Source organism: Triticum aestivum, unplaced genomic scaffold (assembly GCF_018294505.1).
Source record: "Triticum aestivum cultivar Chinese Spring unplaced genomic scaffold, IWGSC CS RefSeq v2.1 scaffold29147, whole genome shotgun sequence".
Classification (NCBI taxonomy): Eukaryota; Viridiplantae; Streptophyta; class Magnoliopsida; order Poales; family Poaceae; genus Triticum; species Triticum aestivum.
Window position 1 is genome coordinate 1 of NW_025227830.1, and position 24,368 is coordinate 24,368.

General features: G+C 47.7%; 2 protein-coding genes across 2 annotated transcripts; both read left to right on the plus strand.

The window, feature by feature from the left end:
* Positions 1–6,344: 6,344 nt before the first annotated feature.
* LOC123172858 (GDSL esterase/lipase At5g03600) lies at positions 6,345–7,998 on the plus strand. The gene is made up of 4 exons (XM_044589761.1): positions 6,345–6,752; positions 6,861–7,143; positions 7,247–7,523; positions 7,651–7,998. The coding sequence occupies exons 1-4, from the start codon at positions 6,448–6,450 to the stop codon at positions 7,887–7,889; spliced, it is 1,104 nt and encodes a 367-aa protein (XP_044445696.1). The 5' UTR covers positions 6,345–6,447; the 3' UTR covers positions 7,890–7,998.
* Positions 7,999–15,370: 7,372 nt separating this feature from the next.
* Positions 15,371–22,440, plus strand: LOC123172857 (ABC transporter G family member 44). The gene is made up of 20 exons (XM_044589760.1): positions 15,371–15,846; positions 16,360–16,480; positions 16,582–16,670; positions 16,789–16,873; positions 16,969–17,128; positions 17,211–17,341; positions 17,417–17,507; positions 17,732–18,033; positions 18,138–18,419; positions 18,509–18,825; positions 18,977–19,137; positions 19,234–19,337; positions 19,427–19,583; positions 19,674–19,775; positions 19,856–19,989; positions 20,092–20,424; positions 20,521–20,811; positions 20,892–20,975; positions 21,086–21,219; positions 21,309–22,440. The coding sequence occupies exons 1-20, from the start codon at positions 15,482–15,484 to the stop codon at positions 22,222–22,224; spliced, it is 4,359 nt and encodes a 1,452-aa protein (XP_044445695.1). The 5' UTR covers positions 15,371–15,481; the 3' UTR covers positions 22,225–22,440.
* Positions 22,441–24,368: the final 1,928 nt, after the last annotated feature.

Consider the following 24,368-nt stretch of genomic DNA (forward strand, 5'->3'; position numbering starts at 1 on the left):
ACTCGAACATTTTCCGGCAGGAGCCCCCTCAAAGCAATCGGAAGCAATTGCGTCATAATCACGTGGCAGTCGTGAGACTTCAGGTTTTGGAACTTTTTCTCCGCCATGTTTATTATTCCCTTTATATTGGACGAGAATCCAGACGGGACCTTCATACTGCTCAGGCATTCAAAAAAGATGACCTTCTCTTCTTTGGTCAGAGCGTAGCTGGCACGACCTTGAAACCATTCCGGATGCCGGTCATCAGGGTCTTTCAAACGTTGCTGGTCCTGCCGTGCTTCCTTTGTATCATTTGTCTTCCCATACACGCCCAAGAAGCTTAGGAGGTTCACGCAAATATTCTTCGTAACGTGCATCACGTCGATTGCAGAGCGGACATCTAGGACTTTCCAATATTCTAGCTCCCAGAATATAGATTTCTTCTTCCACATGGTTGCGTGCCCATCAGCTCCCTTCGGAACTGATTGTCCGCCAGGACCCTTTCCAAAGATGACTTTCAAATCCTTGACCATATCAAATACCTCAGCACCAGTGCGTTCCGCAGGCTTCGGCCGGTGATCTGCCTTGCCGTTGTAATGCTTACCTTTCTTTCTTACTGGATGAATTTTCGGAAGAAATCGACGATGCCCAAGGTACACGTTCTTCTTACAATTTGGCAAATGTACACTTTCAGTCTCATGTAAGTAGTGCGTGCATGCATTGTATCCCTTATTTGACAGTCCCGAAAGGTTACTAAGAGCAGGCCAATCGTTGATGGTTACGAAAAGCAACGCTCTTAGGTCAAATTCCTCTTGTTTGTGCTCATCCCACACACGGACACCACCCCACAGCTGTAAAAGTTCATCAACTAATGGCCTTAGGTACACATCGATGTCGTTGCCGGGTTGCTTCGGACCTTGGATGAGCACTGGCATCATAATGAACTTCCGCTTCATGCACAACCAAGGAGGAAGGTTGTAGATGCATAGAGTCACGGGCCAGGTGCTATGGCTGGAGCTCTGCTCGCCAAAAGGATTCATGCCATCCGTACTTAGAGCAAATCTTATGTTCCTTGCGTCAGCTGCAAAATCTTTGAACCATCTGTCGATCTTTCTCCATTGCGTTCCATCTGCGGTGTGTCTCAACTCCCCGTCCGACTTACGGTCCTCTTTGTGCCATCGCAACAACTTGGCATGCTCTTTGTTCCTGAATAGACGTTTCAACCGTGGTATTATAGGAGCATACCACATCACCTTGGCGGGAACCCTCTTCCTGGGTTTCTGGCCCTCAACATCGTCACCAGGGTCATCGCCTCTGATCTTATAACGCAATGCAGTGCATACCGGGCATTCATTCAAATTCTCGTATTCACCGCGGTAGAGGATGCAGTCGTTGATGCATGCATGTATCTTCAGAACCTCTAAACCTAGAGGGCAAACAACCTTCTTTGCTTCGTACGTACTGGCGGGCAACTCGTTATCCTTTGGAAACATATTCTTCAACATTTTCAGCAAGTTTTCAAATGCCGAGTCAGCTACACCTGCCTCTGCCTTCCATTTTAGCAAATCCAGTGTGCAGCCCAGCTTTTTCAGACCATCATCGCATCCGGGGTACAGCGCCTTTCTGTGATCCTCTAACATGCGATCCAAATTCTCCCTCTCCTTTTCAGTTTCGCAGCGTCTCCGTGCATCAGCAATGGTCCGACCAAGATCATCAACGGGATCATCACGTGCCTCTTCTTCACCTTCCCCTTCACCTTCAGCATCCTCCATGAAAGTATCACCGAAATGAGCAAGATAGCTTTCATCGATGAAATCATCCCCTTCTTCATCTTCTTCCATTATAACCCCTCTTTCTCCATGCTTGGTCCAACAATTATAGCTTGGCATGAAACCGTGCCGAAGCAGATGCATGTGAACATCTCTTGAGGAAGAGTAACCCTTCTGATTCTTACAGATAACACATGGACAGATAACAAAACCCCCCTGCTTGTTCGCATTAGCCACTACGAGGAAATCTTTCAAACCCGTAGTGAACTCGCCGGAGAGTCGGTTACCGTACATCCATTGCCGATTCATCTGCATTATTATAATATAAAATATATAATTAACCATCATGCATTTGTTAAACTAACTAGCTACAAACAATATAAATTAACAATGAACTACACACATGCATATTTTATCAATGACACATCAAAGGTTCATCAAGTTGCTAACCGCGATCGAGGAGTGTGGCTCCAACACTTCATGTCATGTTTGTTTCATGCTCTTGGGGCATTTCATCAAACACCTTATGTGCATAAGAGGAACCAAAAACAAACCTACACCCACTTGTGAAGAGAATGGCTCCAAATGGCTAAGTGTTGGCTGCTGGATGGGTATATATAGGGGAGGGGCTTTAGTTGCGGTTGGCCTGGCAAACCGTGACTAAAGGTGCCCGAAGGCCTTTAGTCGCGGTTGTCCTGGCCAACCGCGACTAAAGACCCTCACGTGCGCCAGCTGGCCACCGAGCGCCCTGGGCCCAGGCCTTTGGTCGCGGTTCACCTCCAGAACCGCGACTAAAGGTCCCATTAGTCGCGGTTCCTACAGCTTCGCGACTTATGGGGCTGGACGGAAGCCTGTTTTTCCACCAGTGTATATGTCTTGCAATATGAATACTTGAGGTGACAATGAGGTATCTTATTGATTCACTTGATATGTGTTATGGCATTCAACTTGCGGTTTCCCGCAGTGATATTGGGGTAATCTATGCATAGGGGTTGATGCACGTTTTTCTCCAACGGAAGGGGTCTCTTTATAGTTCTTTGTGTGGATTGAATATTATGAATATGAATTTGCTTTGGTGTTATTCTAGTACAAACTCTAGGATAGATAGAATAGAAAAATAGCTTTGTGTTATTTTAATATGAACTCTTGAATAGATCTAACGAAAAGAATAGCTTTGAGGTGGTTTCGTGACCTACAAACAATTCCTATCTTTTGTTCTCCGCTAATAGGAACTCCAGAGTGATTCTTTATTGCACTTTGAGGGATAATCATATGATCCAACTATGTTAGCATTATTGAGAGGTTGCACTAGCGAAAGTACGGACCCTAGGCCTCATTTTTAGACATTGCAATACCGTTTTTGTGCCCGTTTACTAGTTGCTACCTTGTTGGTTTTATTTATTCAGATTATAAAAATATATTTCTACCATCAATATTACACTTTTATCACCATCTCTTCGCGAACTAGTGCACCTATACAGTTTGCCATTGTATTGGGTGTGTTGGGGACACAAGAGACTTTTTGTTATTTAGTTGCAGGATTGCTTGAGAGAGACCATCTTCATCCTACACCTTCCACGGATTGATAAACCTTAGGTCATCCACTTGAGGGAAAATTGCTGTTGTCCTACAAAATTCTGCGCTTGGAGGCCCAACACGATTCTACAAGAATAAAGTTGCGTAGTAGACCTCAAGCTCTTTTCTGGCGCCGTTTCCATGGAGGTGAGTGCTTGAAGGTATATCTTTAGATCTTGCAATTGAATCTTTCAGTTTTTTGTTTTATCACTAGTTTGGATTATAAAAAGAAAACTACAAAACAATGGAATCGAGGTTGCATAATATTATTGATCATATTTATAATATCTTTCTTGAAAATGATGGATCGGAAAGTTGTGCTCAATTGTTAGAAGAAGAATGCTATAAATTTTTTGGCATAGAATCTTTGAATGATGAGTATGATTGCAATGTTGTTGGCATGAACTCTTTGAATATCCATGATGCTAATGATATGCAAAGCGACAAGCTTGGGGATGCTATGTTTGATGAAGATGATGTTTTTAGTCCCCCAAGATTTGATGTGAAAGTTTGTTATAATGATAGCATGCCTCCTATTTATGATGAGTATAATGATGAAAGTGGATTCGGAGAGGTCATGACTTTATTTAATGATGAATCCACCATTTTGGATGAGGCTTCAATAGACTATGAGAACAAGGTCGCTATCTATGATGATTATGGTGATGACATGTATGCTATATGGAATAATTATACCCATGAAACTTGTCATCATGATTTTAATTTTCAATCACATGATAGTTATTTTGTTGAGTTTTCTCCCACTACCATTCATGAGAATAAATTTTCTTATGTAGAGAGTAACAAAATTTCTATGCTTATGTATCATGAAAAGAATGATTTATGTGATAGTTATATTGTTGAATTCATTCATGATGCTATTGAAAATTAGTATGAGAGAGGAACATATGCTTTTACATATCTCAATAATATCAAATTTCCTCTCTGTGTTGAAAGTTTTGAAGTTATGCATGTTTTGCCTTCCTATGCTAGTTGACTCTTGTTCCCATGAATTATTTTCTCACAAAATCCCCATGCATAGGAAGTGGGTTAGGCTTAAATGTGCTTGCCATGTGATTCATGATGCTCTTTTTCATGTTTCAATTCTTATCTTTTATGCGAGCATCATTGAAATCATCATGCCTAGCTAAGAGGCATTAAAGAAAATCACTTGTTGGGAGACAACCCAACACTTTTACCTATTGTTTTTATGTGTTCATATGATTATGCTACTGTAGTAATCATGCTTTATTGCTTTTGTTTCAATAAAGTGTTGGAGATATGCCCTAGAGGAAATTATGTATGTGCAGGCGGGGAGGCAGCACGCGGGCGCGGCATGCAAGGAGACGCGTGCGGCAGCCGAGGGGTCCGCAAGCGGTATAAATGCGCGGTCGGGGGGCGCGGCAGGCGAGGCGACCGCGTTGTCGGTCGGCAGCAGCGCGCGACGGGACGGGGTCGCGGCAGGCGAGGCGGCCGGCCTATCAGGCGGCAGCGGCGCGCGACGGGACATGGCAGCGCGAGGATGACGACGGGCGCGCGGCAGGCGAGGCGGCAGGGTTGTCGGGCGGCAGCGGCGCATGTATGCGATGCGTGGCAGTTCCACGTGTTGACTGCGGGGCTGCCGCGTTGTTCGCGGGCGGCCGGCGCGGCATCTCTGCATGCGTGGCAACGTTAGCAGGCGCGTGCGGGCGACCGGCCGGGGCGGTTCAAGTTTATTTTTTCCTGGAGGGCAGGGTTTTACTTTTTTTGGGGCAGGCAGGGTAGCACTTTTTTTCCGGGCGGGCGGGTCCTGTATTCATATGCGTATACGGTTCGGCCTTTTTTTTTGCGGGCGGGCGGGCAGTCGTGCAGACTCTTTTTGAGAAAATGTCCATCCTGCCCTCTGTTATGAAGAGGTATTGGGCAATCTCGACCGTTCTTGTGTTTGGGGAGTCTACCGAAGCGGAAGTGTGTAAGTATACCTACAGAGCAGAAGCAGCTTCATCAGAAGAAAACACAGAGCATTGACACTGCACTTTCCGATGGTGAAATTTCACTGCAGATGATAACTGCCAAAGGAAGGAGTGAAGTATGAAGAGGGAAAACCTCTCGCACTGTAAGTTTTACTAGGGAGTAGGTGGCACTAGATTGGAAGAAAACACAGATCTTTGACACTGTAATTTCTGAATGGTAAGATTTTCTTCTCTTCACGTCTTAGTTTGGAGTAAAATACATGGTGAGTACAGAAAGTTGTCCCGGAAGTTCAGTTTCATAGATCAACTTATTCTAGCATTTCCCGAACATATGGAACATGAGGAAATGTAAGAGGAATTCAGTCTGTTGACTAGACACCATTTCAAGGCAATTCCCCACAAATGTACTCCCTCCGTCCGGTAATACTTGTCGGAGACATGAATGTATCTAAACATATTTTAGTTTTATATGCATCCATTTTTATACATTTCTCCGACAAGTATTTCGAGACGGAGGGAGTACCAACTTTTGCTCCGGTAGTCACGCGGTTCTACTAGACTTTGCAAGAGGAAAATTCAAGTATGACCGGTTAAGTGCGTACTTAGCTTCAGCATACAGTGTAAGTTTCTGTTTTGAAGAGCCCCTTTGCAACTGTTACTGAGAAGGTGACAACCAAGATCGAGGCCAGCTTTGAGCTGCTACAAAGGCTCAGAGACAGAGCAGAACTTAACGGGCCGACGGCTCCAACTGGGGCAAAAGGTTATCAGCAAAACCGGAGAGAACACCGTCCGGCGGAGGGACAGGACAACCGGCAGCGCGGCCGACGAGCTGACGGCGGTGCGCAGCGGGGCGGAGGAGAGGATGCGCAGGCCTCGCGAGACGAGCAGCTGGTGCCTGCTGGGCTTGGCCAGTGAACTACGTCCCGTCCATGACTCGTATCCGTCCATCCGTGTCCGACTCCGGTCGTGGCCGCAAGCCCAATTTCGACTTGCCTTGCTGGTCCTGGTGTACGAGCATATATAAATTGAAGCGAGGGCCAGGCCATGGTGTACGAGCATCGCAGTCGCAGACAAGCGCTTTGTGTTCCTGGTTTTTAGTTGGCGATCGTGATCCTCGGGCCGGCAGTAGTAGAACGATCCGCCTCCCCAACGCAAAAGCGCCGCCGGAATCGATGAAGCTTCTTCCGGCCGCCCTCGGCCTTGTCCTCATCCTCCTCCTCGTTCTGAATCCCAATGGCGTGGAGGCCCGGCCTGCGCCTACCGGCGGCCATGAGAAGAAGGCGTCGAGCGCCACCTTCTTCGTGTTCGGGGATGACTTCGCCGACAACGGGAACCTCCCTCTGATCCACCCCGTCATAGAGATGTCGCGGCAATGGGCCTACCCCTACGGCTCCAACTACATCGATGCCGATGGGTTTCCGCGGCCGAACACTCCGTCCGGCCGCTTCTCAAACTACAAAATCCAGTCGGATTTCATCGATAAGTACTAGTATGTTATATTACCCTAAAAAGGTAAATCTCATGTTATGTTGTAATCTATGGTGCATCACAATTAACCCTACTTGTTGTTTTATTGATGACTTGCAGCAACAATGCTGGGATTGGAGGAAGCCCCTCCGGCGCATGCCCGCATGGCCGAGAAAACCTGCGACCCATCCGGCATGACCTTTGCTACCGGTGGTGCAGGCGTGTTGGACGGTACATCACACGAGGTCCCCGCCCTCGCCAAGCAGGTTAACACTTTCCGGAAGATGGTCAAGGACGGGACCATCACGGAGAATCAACTGAGTCGCTCTGTAGCGCTCGTGGCCTTCTCCGGTAATGACTATGCAAGCACCGGCGTCATCGGCCTAAGTAGCCCCAACGATGTGAGTATATATCAACACACAATGTATATATGCATACACTAATTTGAACAATTAATTTCTTTGTGCATCTTACTAACTTATAATTTCCACGTATGCGATGTAGATTAATGCTTATATTGGAAAGGTGACAAAAGAGATTGCAGCTAATGTGGATCAATTGTTGAAGCTTGGGGTGACAAAGGTTCTTGTCAATAACTTGCAACCTATCGGTTGCACGCCATCACACACCCGAACCAACAACTACACCACACGTGATATTTTTGGAAACCTGGGTGCATCCATCCACAATGATAATCTGAAACAAGTTATGACATCAAAGAAGAATGTCTACATCATCGACGTGTACACAGCCTTTGTTAATATTGTGGATCATATGGCAGGTATGTATCTACATGCAATCAAAAGCGTCTCATTATTTTATAATTATCTTAATCTAATTTGATGGGTTTAATTGTGTACTTCAAATACTTTATTTGAACATTTTAAATTCCATGTGCATTAATGTAGGTAAAGGCTCAGAGTTGTCCAAACAATTCAAGCGCAAACTATCGCCGTGCTGCAAGAGTTTGAACTCGAAGGGTTACTGCGGACAGCAAGATGAGTCATCCGCGGAGTTTCTGTACACTGTGTGCGACAAGCCCAACAAATTTTTCTATTGGGACGACATGCACCCAACACACGCAGGATGGGAAGCTATCATGAAACAACTGGAAAAACCCTTGAAGGTGTTTGTAAATCAAGACTAGGTACCCAGGTTTCATATGTCGTTATAGCGCTTTTTGTAGATGATGACAATATTCTGATTGTATTTGTTCGATAGTTTTAAGCATTTCAAAGACTACTTTCTGGGTTTGAGTCTTCTTTTGTAGAAATTATATTCGTAAGAAGTAATTAATGTATTTCATATCGCACATCTACAATAAAGATGTGTTCTAGCTATACAAACCGAGTGCTTACCTATATGCGGTTCAATAAGGTCAAGGCAATTTCACGCCGGTTGATTTTTTGTTGTCGACGTGGTCTACCTGGTCGGCATGTCTAGGGGTGACGGGTACCTTGTCTTTGAATTCAGGATTAAGATAATTTATCCATGAATATAAGTATGTGTAATACCCGACCCGAATGGACACGGTTTAGGCAAGTTTTTATGTTCATATATAACGCTCAAACCCGATCAACTAATTATGGAGAGGACATGAGCACAACTCTATACCTGCGCAACTAGACCCGATAGTCTGACTCGCAGGGTCCATAACTTTTTTTCCCAACAACCCATGGCAGTTCACTAACCTATCGCCTTTCCGTTGTGGCCTTTTTCCGCGCAGCAGTTCACTAACCCCTGACTGATGGCTACATGCGGTTGATTCGATTAGTGTATCTATTGTATGAGCTTGTTTTCTACTCCCTCCGTTCCTAAATAATTGTCTTTCTAGAGATTTCAACAAGTGACTATATACAGAGCAAAATGAGTGAATCTACACTCTAAAACATGTCTACATACATCCGTATGTTGTAGTCCATTTAAGATGACTAGAAAGACAATTATTTGGGAACGGAGGGAGTAGCTGCCACCTTCCGATCCTACCAGCCTACGTACGCTGACATTGATGCCTGAATGCATTCACCAAGTAAGGATGTAAGAAACTGGCTTCCTTTACAAGCGCGTACATGGATGCACATAGACATAGTCAGCCTCCCTTGATTTCAACCGCGTTTCAGTCCATGGTTGCTACATTGATGCACAAACATACTCCATAGACATAGTCAGTAAGTAACTCGGGAGATTGGCTTAGACTCGGTACATGCATGGTTGCTGGCTTGCTGCATTTCAGCTGCCCCCCTTAATTGGCGGTAGTAAAAAGATGCACGCTTAATTACTTCGGACACACGCGAGAGACAGTCTTTGATTGAACCAGTCACATAAATTTACCATCAATCTCACGATGCTGATAAGTTGACAATCCATCGATCCATCCATCGAAGCAATCAAAACGAGACAGCTCACCAAAACGATGGCCGGAGACGACCATCATCGTCTAGCTCACCTACGGCTAGGCGTAGAAATTTACATGCAACCTAACAAGAATGGATGGATACGGAGCCATGGAGAATGATGAGTAGAGCTATGAGCTATCCTGCTCATGGACGGGTGTACATGGCATAGGAGCGCGCACGCCCACGCGTCGCTTTTGTCATCAACGACGCACGGCCTCGGCGACTACGCTCGGATGTAATTGACGATTGTATGCATCTTGTTAGTTGATATATGTTGGATAAATTAGCAATTTTTGATTGATTTAATAAATAATGATGACAGCGATACAATACTAATCTCATACTTAAGATGTGAGCACGTATTACACATAGAGCTGATATTTTCTCGACAATATATATATATATATATATATATATATATATATTAGTATCACGAAGATACTAATTATGCCTAACCTCCGCACCAACTAAATGTCATCTGGACTTTGAGGATGCACCTAGCGGCCTAAAAGAAAAAAAGAAGAAGAAATTAAAAAAAGCCATAGTGGCTAATCACTCACAATAGCAGCACACAAACCACTACCAAAGACAGGATCTGGACTACATACAAGGTTCTTCAAAAGTGACGCCTCCAACAAAGAAATAGTGCATAAGCGTCGGCGGCGGCTGATCATAGTCTGAGTTCTCAAAACAATGCCTTCGACAAGGCCATTGCCAGGTACAACCAGCGAATGTCAAACCTTGGGCTTTCATCTTGGGAATCGAGACCCAATACTCAAGGAGTACCACCAACATGAAGTCCTCCGGTGTTGCCGCCCCTACTTGTCGAGGCCGCTACTGCAGGTCACCAAACACCACGCTCACAAGATCATGTGTCAGAGATGGATAGGAACACCGCCCCGCATGCCATGCCCGAACAACGGCCTATGAAGCAACTTCATCGCATCCAAGACACCTTTCCGCCCCTTCTTCATGTCCTCCAATCTCAACCACCATGACATTCCCTGCCACTGTCCATACCCGGGAAATCTAGAGGAAGACATATCCCACGGTACAGACATAAAGCGCAGCTTCGTGTTGCGCCCTATTAAAGCCGCCATGCCGAGAAGAACACTAGGGCCTCCACCTTTATTGACCCAGGACATCAGCCCCCATGCCGTCAGCCCACAGGAACAGGCTGCCTTGATCTCCTCCACCATCGAGTGGCAGGAGATGGGTACGCACACCGCCTGAGGTCTGGTCATGAAGACCGCCACAACCTCGAGCACGTCATGCCAGGCTGCCACCACGTAGCAGATGCGAGGTTGCGCCTCCTCTCCGCCATCGCAGGACCTTGCCGCCGTAGCTGGTCTACCCCAGTGCCGCCCACACGGCCACCTCAGCAGCACCACCACCAACACCCAGGGGCACCGCCCTGGCTCTAAAGCTCCCCGCCTAAATCGCGTCGTCCGGAGTCGACGTGCTGGCCGGAGTGCTCCCCACACAAGGGATCTCAACACGAGAAGATATCCCCTGCTGGCGTGCGTCCTCCGGTGACTGTGGGGGAGTGGATGGAGATTATGGGGGCATCGACGGCTAGGTTTTTTTCGAAGCACCCACCCCCAAGTGAGCGATGTGGGTGTCTGTTTAGTAGGGTCTAACTCCTCTCGAGCCACCTCCCCGAGCAGATATATCTTATATAAACAACTATTATAGCTAACACACGAACAAACAAAAGAAGAACGAACAAATCACACCCTCTAGGTGGTGGTAGTAGCGGTAGCGGCAACCTTCTTCTTGGCGACTTCAGAGTGTTTACCCATGGCGATGTCGGAGAGGTCGAGGACATAGTCGAAGTAGTGGAACCACATCGAGCAGTCGCGCCTGAGACACTCTCCAAAAACCTGATCACCCTTCTCCCAGTCTAGGAGCACGAAGGACAGGGTTTTGAAGGCTTGATCTCTCGTACAGGCCGCGTGCACACGGTTGATGGGATGGGATCGCCGGAAGCAACAACAATGAAGGGAAAGGTGGTGGATTATACACGAGAAGGTAGAGCATATGAGATTTGATCTGACGGCTCTACCTCTAATATATTGTATATGTAATCGGGTATGGAGACATGGGATTAGGCCTAAGACCGAGTCGGCAATAGCCCACGATCCAATTAATAATTCGTTCTAACAGGCAAACATAAAGCGCATGCATGACATATGTCTGAGCTAGACTCGTTCGCGAAACACGAGCACGCGCATGAGCGAGGCGGTTTGCACGGAGGAGCGCGCATGTATCACTTCTCTTTTCAAACTTCAATAGCATGTGAAAAAGAATTTTTTATAAAGAGGTCTCAACTCTCCTTGATTCAACTTCATTTTAGTCCATGGTTGTTGCATTTAAACTGCCCCCTTAATTAGGGGCAGTAAAAAGATGCATACTTACTTCGGACTACACACGTCAGAAATAGTCTTCAATTGAACTAGTCATATGAATTAACCCCCAATCTCACAATGTTGATAAGTTTACGGTACATTGATCTATCCATGGAAGCAACCAAGCTCATCCAAAGGCCGGCTAGAGACCGCGACCATCGATTGATTTTTTTATTTATTTATTTTTGCGGTTGAAAAACTTGTATTACTCAAACCATATCAGTGTTACAATCAGCAGAAGCTAGTTCCAGTGCACACGCAGGGCCAGAACCTATCCAAGTCATTGTTCTACCCTCTAAATAGATTCACATGCAACCTAAGAATGAATGGATAAATATGGAGCCGGTCTCCACACATTCTCATGAAAACTCATGAATATGGAGCCATGGAGCCTTTCATGCAGGATCAGGACCTGCATCCAGCCTTTCAACCAACATGATCCCATCTGGTTTGGTTGTCAAGCGGCGACCGCAACGACTGATCATGGCCTAGCGATCTTCCTCATTCAATACCAGGAAGACCCATCCCAATTATTTTCTTTTCTTTTCTTTTTCTTTTTCTTTGTGATGAAAAGGGGTTCACCCCTGCCGCATTTTATTGAAAACAAGGCAACCTGACTAAGAACTGAGTAGCTGAGCCAAACTACAAACATGAGATAACCTCACAGTACAACTTAAGCAAAATAAGTCCTATGGGTAGGAAGTCGCCAGAACAAGCGACAAAACATGCCTGACTTCGTTAAATATCAATCAGAATAGCTAGAAAGCTCGGCGTTGCCCTTACCGCGTCTAACAACCGGGCGTCCTAAACCCTCAAACGTCCGGACGGGCCGGACCGACCTGATCACTAACTGGTCGTAATTTTTTATCCAAACAGACATCTCAAATGGGCCTCAAACGTCCGGACTAACTGGCACCTCTTATATTCAGTTCAAATATGGGATGGATATGGGAGCGTCCGGGCATGCCCACCACGCCGGACCCATTCATGTTGGTCCACCCGACCCTACATATATTCGTCCTCATTCGTTCGCCGGAGCAAAACCCTAACCACTTCGCTCCACTCTCCTCCGCCACCCGAGCTCACCTCCGGCGGTTTCCATCCTTCTCCGACATGGCAGGCAGCAAATCGGACTCCGACCAATCCGAATCCGTTGATTGGAGTGTCATTCCGTGCGGGTTGGAGGAGGCAATGGCAGCCCGCATTGTACTCCGCCGCTCCCGGGAGGATAGCGCCCGGCCGACGGACGGATTTGTCTGCCGCGACTCCATAGCGTCAGTGGCTCACCGGGCGCTCGGGTCCTCCAGGGCTGGATCCTCGCGGTCCCGGCAGCCGGAATCCCTCTCCTTCCCCATCACCAGTCGGGCAAACTATGAATCCCACCGGGACCAGGCGGCCCACCGTGGAAAGGAGAGGATAAGGGCCGCCGAGGCCCGTATCGCGGCGGAAATGGCGGCGGCGGAGGTGGCTGATGCGGCGGCGCGGGCGGTCGTAGAGAAGGAAGCCATCCGCGCCTGCATTGTGAAGAAATGACAGCAGAGGAACACTCGTGCCCTCGCCCGAGAGCAGAATCGGGCGGTTCGTGCCATGGCCGGACTGCCACCGAAGGAGGAGAAGGCGGACAGTGATGGCGAGGGCAGCTCCGGCGACGAGCAGATCTGGTTGATCCGTACTGTGTCTTCAACCGATACTTCCGCGAGAAGGACGGCAAGGGCGCCGGGAAGGGCAAGGGCAGCCATGGATGAACTCCACCATAGCCATACATGTCAAATTTTGGTAGTCTGATGGCATGTTTAGTTAGTAGTGATGGAGTAGCCGGACAATGTGTGTGCATCGACGTAGTTGCATGAGTTTGTGTGAATTTGAGATGTGATAATAGAGGTGTTTGGATGTGATTACATTATTTGAGGGGTGCTCTGTCAGTGCCCGCAGACACGCTCGAACGCGTCCGCGGGTGTTTGAGGACCGGATTTGCCAAGTCCGGCTATAGATGCTCTTGGACCTACCCGCATTATATGTCAGCTCCACACAATTCTCAGAAGTTCTCCTCTTCGATGACCAAAGGAGGAGCAAGCATTCCCGCATCAATACTCTGCACCCAAGATTTTCCACTGGTGCAGTAGGACGCTTGTTCTTACCAGGAGCAGTCTGACATCTTTCGAAACTAGGCCCTAAAAGCAAATATCATTGCGCAACGTCCGTAAGCTCCAAATAGGAGCGGCAGAAGCCATATTGATCACAAAAGTTTTAGTATCTTGAGCCCAACGTTCAGATAAACCAATCATAGATCTCGGAGGATTAAAATTCAAAATTTCAGAAATGGCTCTCCAAAGTTTCCTAGCAACAAGGCAAACAAAGAACATGTGCTGGACAGATTCCAGCTCATTGCAGAACAAGCAAGTTAGGTCATTAAGATGTTGTCTTTGAGATATATTTTCTCTAGATAAATTCTTATTGTGAAAAGCCAACCATATAAAACCAAGAACCCGGCAAGGATTGAGATTTTTCAGATTTTTTCCCGGAAAGGGGCAGCAACCCACCAAAGTTGATCAACTTATAGAAGGAACACATAGTGTACACCTCAGATGCCTCCAAGGTCCACACTCGTCGGTCAACACTAGGACCCAGTACCAAAGGAGCAATTAGAGCATCTACGCTCCGTACTTCACAAATCATGAACGCGTTCGCGGACAATTACCGGTCACCTCTTATTTTAGACATTACAATAATAGTCTTCATATCTGAATCATCAAATTCATACTAGTATATAGCTAGGTTATCTATCCGTCATCGGATATGTCCATGATGTCCTTGCAGGAGCCGTCGGCCTTGTGGTCATTGACAATGGGACGAAACTCCGACGCGTCCTCCTCGTCGGCGAACCGCTCCTCACACGCCACTTTCGCCTCATAGATGTAGCGGCAGTTGGCCTCGACCTTGAGCTCCAACCGGATTAACTCGAGGATGGTCTGCTGCTTTGCCGACTTCACCGCTTGGTCGACCTTGAACTCCGCCAGCGCGTCCGGACTGCTCCGGCGCCGGATCCGCCTCGCCCTCGTCCCTCATGCCCCGGAGCACATCTCCTAATAGGAAGACAGAGTGGGCGTCCGTCGGATGCACTAGCGAGGACAGGTGGCGGCAGATCACGCCGGGTACATACGCACGGGACGGGGTGTGCACTTTGCACATGGTCTTCACGAAATATTTTTTCCGGGTGGTGCGACGGGGTCAACAAGCCGGATCCTTTTTTGCCCATTATCTGACACGACTTACTTGGCGCGGTTGGTGTGTGCTGCTGCATGCGCTGATGCTTGATGGCGATGGCGATGGCGATGGCCGATGGCGCGGGCGATTGCTTGGCGAGAGAAACTCATGATTCGGTCGCCCGGGTCCTCTGTTTTTACAAAGAAAGAATATACTCAGTCTCCCCTCCCGTTCCCTCCTATGCCACCACAAAACAGGGGTTGGCAGTGAATAAACAAACACCGTCGGATGACTAGATCCCGCTCCCACACGGCAAAAGTGTGTTCCACACCACACCTCCGTTCATATTCAATTGCGCTCGGAAGCTCCCCTCCCGCCTGCCCGCCTACCCGTTCTTCCCCCGCCCCGGTGAGTAGGCCATGCACGCATGGACGCACGCGCTACTCGCCATTTTTCCTCGCCAGTCCACCTGCCCCCTCCTCACCCCTGACCCTGGCTGCCGCCGTTCAAACCCCTGCCTGCTCCCTCCCTCCCTCCACCAACCCACCCCACCCCGCCCAGTAACGACCAACGAGTAACCCCTATATCTACGTGCCGGCAACTCCCCCTTTGGGCAAGCCAAGAAAGCTGGCATACAGCGTGCTACTGGACACTTGACTCGACGGTCATTGTCCCCGAACCTTGATTCGTCCTTCTTTCTGGGAGGGAGGGAGGGAGGCTGCCGGCCGGCCATGGACACTGCGGAGGCGGCGTGGGGGGTGGCGAGCCTGCGGCTAGGCTCTCGCCGGCTAGGCTCTCGCTCTTCGTACCGGGAGCGTGGCGCCGACGTCTTCTCCCGGGCGTCCTCCGCGGCCGGGGCGGGCTCCGAGGACGATGAGGAGGCGCTCATGTGGGCGGCGCTCGAGAGGCTGCCCACGCACAGCCGCGTCCGCAAGGGCTTCGTCGTCGGGGACGACGGCAGCGGGGTCGAGCTCGGGCTCATCGACGTCGCCGCCCTCGGGTACCAGGAGAGGACGCGCTTGCTCGACCGCCTCGTGCGTGTCGCCGAGGAGGACCACGAGCACTTCTTGCGCAGGCTCAAGCAGAGGATAGACAGGTGGCTCCCACTCGCCTGTTTGCTTTGCTCTGCTCTGCTTTGCATCCATCTCTCTGCTGTTGTCGTCTATTTGGCATCAATCTCTCTACTTCATTCTGAAATATTTGAAGTTTTTCATTTGTCCTAACTAAAACTTCCTTAAGTTCGACAAAATTTACATAATCATTTACTAATATCCACAACACCATATATATAGTACTCCCTCCGTTCACTTTTATAAGACGTTTCAGACAGCTGACATTGAACTGTTTTGGGTGCTGTCTGAACTGTCTACAACGTCTTATAAAAGTGAACAGAGGGAGTATGAAAATATGTATTCTCAAAAAAAAAAAGGTATGAAACTATACTTTATGATGAATAGGTGAAAACATATTTCCTAACACATTTGAACATTTTCACCATTCATAGATTTTCTCTTGTCAATCCAAAGCCCCAATCATGCGTTAGTTAGAAATTAAGCATGAAGGATGTCAACAGCAGATGGTGAATTTCTCCCCTACTCATTTGTTTCAGAGTTGGGATCGACTTTCCGACGATCCAAGTGCGATACGAGCACCTCAACATCGAGGCGCTCGCACATGTGGGGAACAGAGGCTTGCCGACCTTCATCAACACCACTCTGAATGTTCTAGAGGTACTGACAGGAGCGCTGAAGCTACTATATGTTATCATGAATTCTAAGGAATATTCTTCAAGCCTGACCTTTTTTTTGTTTGTGCCCACCTTCTCCTTCAGTCATTAGCCAATCTTCTTCATATTGTTCCCAACAAGAAGATACCCATCAACATCCTGCATGATGTCAACGGAATTATCAAGCCAAAGAGGTACTTTGCTGTTAAACACTCTTCAGTACTCGTCGATTTTCTGTATTTGTGCCGTCCTTTAGCAACATATATCAGTTGTGCTTGATGGTCTGATATCCGGTGTTCATGCAAAATTCAGGATGACCTTACTACTAGGGCCACCAGGATCAGGGAAGACTACACTGCTTCTTGCTTTGGCAGGGAAACTAGACTCTGATCTAAAGGTTAAACAGCTTACTTGTTTATTAATCAACTCGACTGTGACAGCAATCTTGTTGTAAAGTTCCAGGAAACTTACTCTTGTGTTATAATAAACCAGGTTTCAGGGAAAGTGACATACAATGGGCATGGAATGAATGAGTTTGTGGCTCAAAGATCAGCAGCTTACATATCCCAACACGACCTCCACATCGCTGAGATGACGGTACGGGAAACCTTGGCCTTCTCAGCCAGATGCCAGGGGATTGGAAGTAGATACGGTGAGCTCAAAATCCAATGACTTTATGGGAGACAATTTACTCCTCTATAATTGTGTGCTAATTCCTGGTGAACTTGTCCTAGACATGCTAACTGAGCTATCAAGAAGGGAGAAGGCTGCAAATATCAAACCAGACCCAGATCTTGATGTTTACATGAAGGCAATATCCGTGGGCGGTCAGGATACGAATATCATCACCGATTACATCCTCAAGGTACTTAATCCAACAAAAATATCTTGTTCTTCAATGTGCTAAGCTCTGACTGACCTATTATGCTGAACCCTGCAGATTTTAGGCCTTGACATTTGCGCTGACACCATGGTCGGAGATGATATGCTGAGAGGAATCTCAGGGGGCCAACGCAAACGTGTCACAACTGGTACGTCTGGTATTGCAAAAGGCCTAGGCAGTCTGATTGTCATGGCTGCATGATTCTAAAGAATTTTGTAGAACAAAAATACCAAATTTCTTGAACATCTCATTGCCAAGATATTTTTTTTGGAACCACAAGATTATCCTGTTGACACTATACAAATTTCCATGAACATCTCATCTTGTTATCATAGCATTTGCTGACACTTGGTTACTTGAAATTTTCTGAAGGCGAGATGATGGTCGGGGCGGAAAGAGCACTGTTCATGGATGAAATCTCCACTGGCCTGGATAGCTCTACCACATACCAGATAGTGAAATCACTTGGACTAATCACCAACATCCTCGGTGGCACGACTGTCATTTCCTTGCTGCAACCTGCACCAGAAACATATAATTTGTTTGATGACATAATCCTCTTGTCGGATGGTCACATTGTGTATCAAGGGCCACGTGAACATGTGCTTGAGTTCTTCGAACTCATGGGTTTCAAATGTCCCGACCGGAAGGGGGTCGCCGACTTTTTGCAAGAAGTAAGTCAGCTCAAATGCTTTGTCAAAGTTTACTAATTTCCAAGCCTCATGATGCTGGTCATTTCACAATTTTGGTTACTGACATCAGCGAAATTAACTTGCAGGTGACATCAAGAAAAGATCAGCCACAATACTGGGCAAGGAATGACCGGAGATACCAATACGTCCCAGTCAAGGAGTTCGCTCGTGCATTCCAGGCATTTCATGTTGGCCAAAGTCTATCTGCGGAGCTGTCTCGCCCTTTTGACAGGAGCCAGTGCCACCCTGCTTCACTGACGACCAAGCCGTACGGTGCCAGCAAGATGGAGCTGCTGCGCGCATGCGTCGAGAGGGAGTGGTTGCTCATGAAAAGGAATATGTTTGTCTACCGTTTCCGGGCTTTCCAGGTAAAGCCTCCCATTTCAGTTCAGGCATATCTTCATACTTATAAGAGATTGGTTGATTGATTGATTGATTGATGGCACTACCTCTGCAGCTTCTGGTGATGACAACAATCGTGATGACACTGTTCCTGCGCACAAACATGCACCATGGTAAGGTTAACGACGGCATTGTCTTCATGGGTGCTCTGTTCTTTGCTCTAGTTGCCCACATGTTCAACGGTTTCTCCGAGCTTGCTATGGCTACCATAAAATTGCCGGTCTTCTTCAAGCAAAGAGATTACCTCTTCTTCCCTGCATGGGCTTATGCCATACCAACTTGGATTCTCAAGATACCGATATCTTGCGTCGAGGTCTCCATCACAGTATTCCTGGGTTACTATGTCATTGGGTTTGATCCAGATGTTGGAAGGTACGCGTCAAATATCATCTTACTGTGGCAAACTAACAGTTAAACCATACGTGTTGCTGTCCTAGTTCTGGAGGAAGAAAAAGAACATCACAGACAACTCATGATCCTACAAGTAGGTACCAATATTAATTATCTTGTTGTTTTCTTGCAGGCTGTTCAAACAGTACTTGCTGCTGTTGCTTGTCAACCAGATGGCTGCAGCAATGTTCAGGTTTATCGCAGCACTGGGCCGGACCATGGTTGTTGCAAATACGCTGGCGTCCTTTGCACTTTTTGTGATGCTGGTGCTCAGTGGATTCGTCCTGTCACATCGTAATGCCCCTGAAAAACATTTTTCACTTGGTCGTTGAAATGTAAATTTCAGAGAGAAGATTAGTGACACCGGTTTCGTTTGCTTGTTCATGACAGATGATGTGAAGAAATGGTGGATCTGGGGCTACTGGGTGTCACCGCTTCAGTACGCCATGAGCGCCATTGCCGTAAACGAGTTCCTTGGACAAAAATGGCAACGGGTATGTGGCTGTTGTTTCCACCGTGACAACAGTATTGGTCATTCGCATAACATGGTACTGTAGTTCTGACTGTCAAAACCATTTTGCAGGTTCTCCAGGGCTCCAATAATATCTTAGGAATAGATGTGCTCAAGTCCAGGGGCATGTTCACTGAGGCAAAATGGTACTGGATTGGCGTTGGGGCACTCCTGGGATACGTTGTCCTGTTCAACATCCTCTTCACCTTCGCTCTAAGCTACCTTAAACGTACGTAACTCAAAGCTTCTATAATGGAATTTTGCAATGCACATTTTGATCAAGCACTTGATCTGAGACAATTACTTGTATAACATGCAGCGCTGGGGAAGTCTCAGCAAATTCTTTCAGAGGATGCACTGAAGGAGAAGCATGCCAGTATCACCGGCGAAACTCCTGTTGGCTCTGTCTCTGCAGCTGCAGGTAAGGCCAGTTGCAGTAATGGTTGGATTTGGACATGATCATGGCAACATGTCATCTAAATGGCCAAACTTCTCTTGTAGGGAACATCAACAACTCGAGGTCAAGGAGAAATTCTGCCGCCCCAGGCGACAGTGGTAGGAAGGGAATGGTCCTCCCTTTTGCACCGCTTGCTGTTGCCTTCAACAACATGAGATACTCTGTTGACATGCCTGCGGTAATGCCAAAAATTCGAAAGCTTTCAGTTTCCAATGAATAAGAACATCATGTGAAGTACAAGTACTAATTAATTTGATGACAAAATCTTGTTGCATAACAGGAAATGAAAGCACAAGGTGTTGATGAAGATAGGCTGCTTCTGCTGAAGGGAGTGAGTGGCAGTTTCAAGCCGGGAGTCCTGACAGCACTGATGGGAGTCAGCGGCGCTGGCAAGACCACGCTGATGGACGTGTTGGCTGGCAGGAAGACTGGAGGCTACATCGAAGGTGACATCTCAATCTCCGGCTACCCGAAGAAGCAGGAGACCTTCGCCCGTGTCTCCGGTTACTGTGAGCAGAATGACATCCACTCACCAAACGTGACGGTGTATGAGTCCCTGGTCTACTCTGCATGGCTCCGCCTGCCTTCCGATGTCGAGTCGGAAACAAGAAAGGTATATATATGCGTCCTTGTTCAGCTGGGGCACACAGGCCAGGGATACATTACACTTGTTCTGATCTGAACAATGCCATTTCATCATATTTCACAGATGTTCATAGAGCAAGTGATGGAGCTGGTGGAACTGAATACACTGAGGGATGCCCTTGTTGGACTACCTGGAGTGAACGGCCTGTCGACAGAGCAAAGGAAGAGGCTGACGATCGCGGTCGAGCTCGTTGCTAACCCCTCCATAATATTCATGGATGAGCCTACCTCTGGCCTTGATGCCAGGGCCGCGGCTATTGTCATGAGGACCGTGAGAAACACAGTCGACACAGGGAGGACGGTTGTTTGCACCATCCACCAGCCTAGCATCGACATTTTCGAAGCCTTCGATGAGGTAATTGTTTATACTAGAAAGTTCATTTTCATGCATGTTTCCAAAATTATAGCGATCCTGACATTCTTTTGGTCTTGCAGCTGTTCCTGATGAAGAGAGGAGGGGAGGAGATATATGTGGGTCCTCTGGGGCACCAGTCATGCGATCTCATCCAATACTTTGAGGTAACTTTACTGTCCTTCTCATCCAATCTTTCATAATTTCCTCCTTAATTTCCTAGGTTGTTTTTTGGCTTTGATTGATAGTAACAGTTTGCTGGTATTAATTTTATCAGGGAATCGAACATGTCAGCAAGATCAAACCAGGGTACAATCCGGCAACTTGGATGCTGGAGGTGACCTCACAGGCACAAGAAGATATACTAGGTGTCAGTTTCGCGGAAGTCTACAAGAACTCAGACCTCTACCAGTAAGTAGTCATTAATTTTGCATGTTTGCCAAAGAAAAAACGAAAGGCCTGATGGACTGACAAACAACGATGTACTATGTATTTTGCAGGAGAAACCAGAGCATGATCAGGGACATCAGCAGGGCCCCTGCTGGCTCCAAGGATCTCTACTTCCCGACGCAGTACTCGCAAAGCTCCGTCACCCAATGCACGGCGTGCCTGTGGAAACAACACCTGTCCTACTGGAGGAACCCTCAGTACACGGTGGTCCGCTTCTTCTTCTCCCTCGTGGTGGCGCTCATGTTCGGCACCATATTCTGGCAGCTCGGGGGCAAGACATCAAGGACGCAGGACCTGTTCAATGCGATGGGGTCCATGTACGCTGCGGTGCTCTTCATGGGGATCTCCTATGCCTCGTCGGTGCAGCCTGTGGTGGCCGTGGAGCGTACGGTGTTCTACAGGGAGCGGGCAGCTGGGATGTACTCAGCGCTGCCGTACGCATTCGGGCAGGTGGTGGTGGAGCTCCCCTATGTGCTGGTGCAGTCGCTGGCGTACGGGGTGATCGTCTATGCCATGATCGGCTTCCAGTGGGACGCCAAGAAGTTCTGCTGGTACCTCTACTTCATGTACTTCACGCTGCTCTACTTCACCTACTACGGCATGCTCGCCGTGGGGCTCACCCCCAGCTACAACATCGCTTCCATCGTCTCCTCCTTCTTCTATGGCGTGTGGAACCTCTTCTCGGGCTTCGTCATCTCACAGCCGACAATGCCGGTGTGGTGGAGGTGGTACTCATGGGCGTGCCCAGTGTCATGGACGCTCTACGGGCTGGTGGCCTCGCAGTTCGGCGACCTCACGGAGCCACTCCAAGACACCGGCGAGCCCATCAACGCCTTCCTCAAGAGCTTCTTCGGATTCCGCCACGAGTTCCTGGGCGTCGTCGCCGTTGTCACCGCCGGCTTCGCCATCTTCTTCGCTGTCGCCTTCGGCCTCTCCATCAAGGTGCTCAACTTCCAGAGAAGATGATACATCACACAGTGCATGGATGGACCAACAGGTCAATCTGATCTGCACATGTATACATATAAACACTTGCGTAGCAATAGTATACTCAGTACCAAGGAAATTGTACTAGTAGTCTAGTATATAGATAGTGAAGATAATTTTTTGGGTAAATTCGATAAACCAGAATGGCTGTTAAGCGGCTAGCGGCTCTTGTTTCCCCTTCCTCTTTTCTCTCCAGCCCCTCCGTTGAGAGTTGTTTGTGATGACTCGGCTCGTGCCCCCTCCCTCTCCGCCGGTAGGTCCTGTGCATAAGTCTAGAGTTTACCACAGGGGTGTGAGCGCTATGCCAGCTAGGAGAAGGCCACTGTCGTATGCAAGCGGTGACCAGTGCATGACGGCGATGCTCCTCCTACTCGCGGTGCTCCACTGGTGGGAGCAAGATGCAGTGGGAGACTGCAAAGCTGACGTCTCCATGAATAAGATCGAAGGCTACCTTTTCAAGAAGGGGAAAGCCCTCAGCCACCTATTACTAATTATTCTATTGTAAACAAGGTTCAACGAAGTAAATAAAAGCCACATATATACCGCCCAAAGAGCAATGGGAAAAAAAGGTAGAAATAAGTGAGCCTTCATGCATCACCAATCCTACTAATAGGCCGTTAATCAAATCGGTTGAATAAATCACAAGTGACCATCACCCATTAGTTGCATCCAAAGACCATGGGCGCCCGCTCCTCCTCCCTGCGAAGTGAGGGCTAAGGACCACGTCTAGGTCCTTCATTTCTAGCTCATTTGCTTGAAGGCTACCAAGATCTAGAGCTTGTTTATTTGCCATGTTCGCTCTCTTAGTCACCATGGTGGAGAAGGGGGAAGGTGGAGGGGGAAAGATCGAACTTCCGACAGGTTTTGAAGCCAATTTGTTCGTGGAGCTCATTCTCAGTGGCGTGTGTGCACTGCCCACCAAAAGCTTTCCTCCCCTAGTCCTAAAGAATTCACTTTTGGTGGTTGATGGCTGGCCTCCGACACCCTGTTGATGTATCCTCTGGTCGAATGACGACCGTGTGGAACTTCTGGCTACTTTTCTTCCCCTTGGCCTGAAGAGCCTACAGGGAGGGAGTTCGGCCTCCGCCACACGTCGACATCCTCTTACTCCGGCAAGCTGTCGGCGGTGGTCCTGCGGCGGATCTAGTGCTCCAATTGATTTTGTCCCTGGTAACACTAGGTTTGGTTATCAAAGCCTACAAGTCAGGACCAAATTACAACCTAGTTCTGTGATCTGGGGTCTTTCCTATAAGATACAACTTTCCTTATGGGCCCTTGTGTAAAATACGGTTGTAATGTAGCTTCTACTCCCTCCGTCCGGAACTACTTGTCATCAAAACGGATGAAATGAATGTATCTAGAACTAAAATACATCTAGATACATCCATTTCAATGACAAGTATTTCCGGACGGAGGGAGTAATATCTAGTGCAGTCTAGGTCCTTCTGGACCCTTCCCCTACTAGAAAAAGATAAACCAAAAAGCCATTGTTGCATGTCAAACCTTAGGAATATGTACCATTGTAATATTGCACTAGCCAATATGATTTGTGTCTGTAAATGCCACGCACCCCAACTATGTATTATACTTTCGTGGGGCCAGAACAATCTTTCATTCCACCCTTCTATTTCTTCCTCTTGCCCCATCCATAGGCCCTTGACAAACTAGAGCCGAGCTTGTCATCAAGCTCCTGCTCCTACCTACGATCTTCTAAATTTCTTTTTGTGGGGAGAACGATATTGTTAATAACTGCAACAGTTGAGTTTTTTATATTCTACTAGCACAACGCATGTGCTTCGCTATAGATCAAACACCAGTTGCCAGGAACCAGAGCTGGCCGATTGTCTAGTCATATTTATGACATATCATATGGTGTGCTTAGTGCCAGATGAATTCATGTATGAAATAAACAGGGAAGGTGGGAATTACTTGAGGCGAGGGGCTTCGCTGGAAGAAAGGAATCGAGCCGATCCACCACCTCACGGTGCAACTGCCACTTGCATGCAAACATCACCGGGCCAGTGCCCACCATCAACACCACCGCATCCCTGCAGCCCATGGAAGTCCTCTGACACGCCTAGAGCTCAACCTCCGCTCCGTACCCATGACTGCGAGGCGAGACA

Bases quoted from the DNA above. Each gene is read 5' to 3' on its own strand.
- LOC123172858 (XM_044589761.1), top strand. From the start codon at position 6,448: ATGAAGCTTCTTCCGGCCGCCCTCGGCCTTGTCCTCATCCTCCTCCTC. The intron at 6,753-6,860 runs CGATAAGTACTA...TTGATGACTTGC, and splicing joins AAAATCCAGTCGGATTTCAT to AGCAACAATGCTGGGATTGG. The intron at 7,524-7,650 runs GTATGTATCTAC...GCATTAATGTAG, and splicing joins TATTGTGGATCATATGGCAG to GTAAAGGCTCAGAGTTGTCC.
- LOC123172857 (XM_044589760.1), top strand. From the start codon at position 15,482: ATGGACACTGCGGAGGCGGCGTGGGGGGTGGCGAGCCTGCGGCTAGGC. The intron at 15,847-16,359 runs GTGGCTCCCACT...CATTTGTTTCAG, and splicing joins CTCAAGCAGAGGATAGACAG to AGTTGGGATCGACTTTCCGA. The intron at 16,481-16,581 runs GTACTGACAGGA...CTTCTCCTTCAG, and splicing joins CCACTCTGAATGTTCTAGAG to TCATTAGCCAATCTTCTTCA.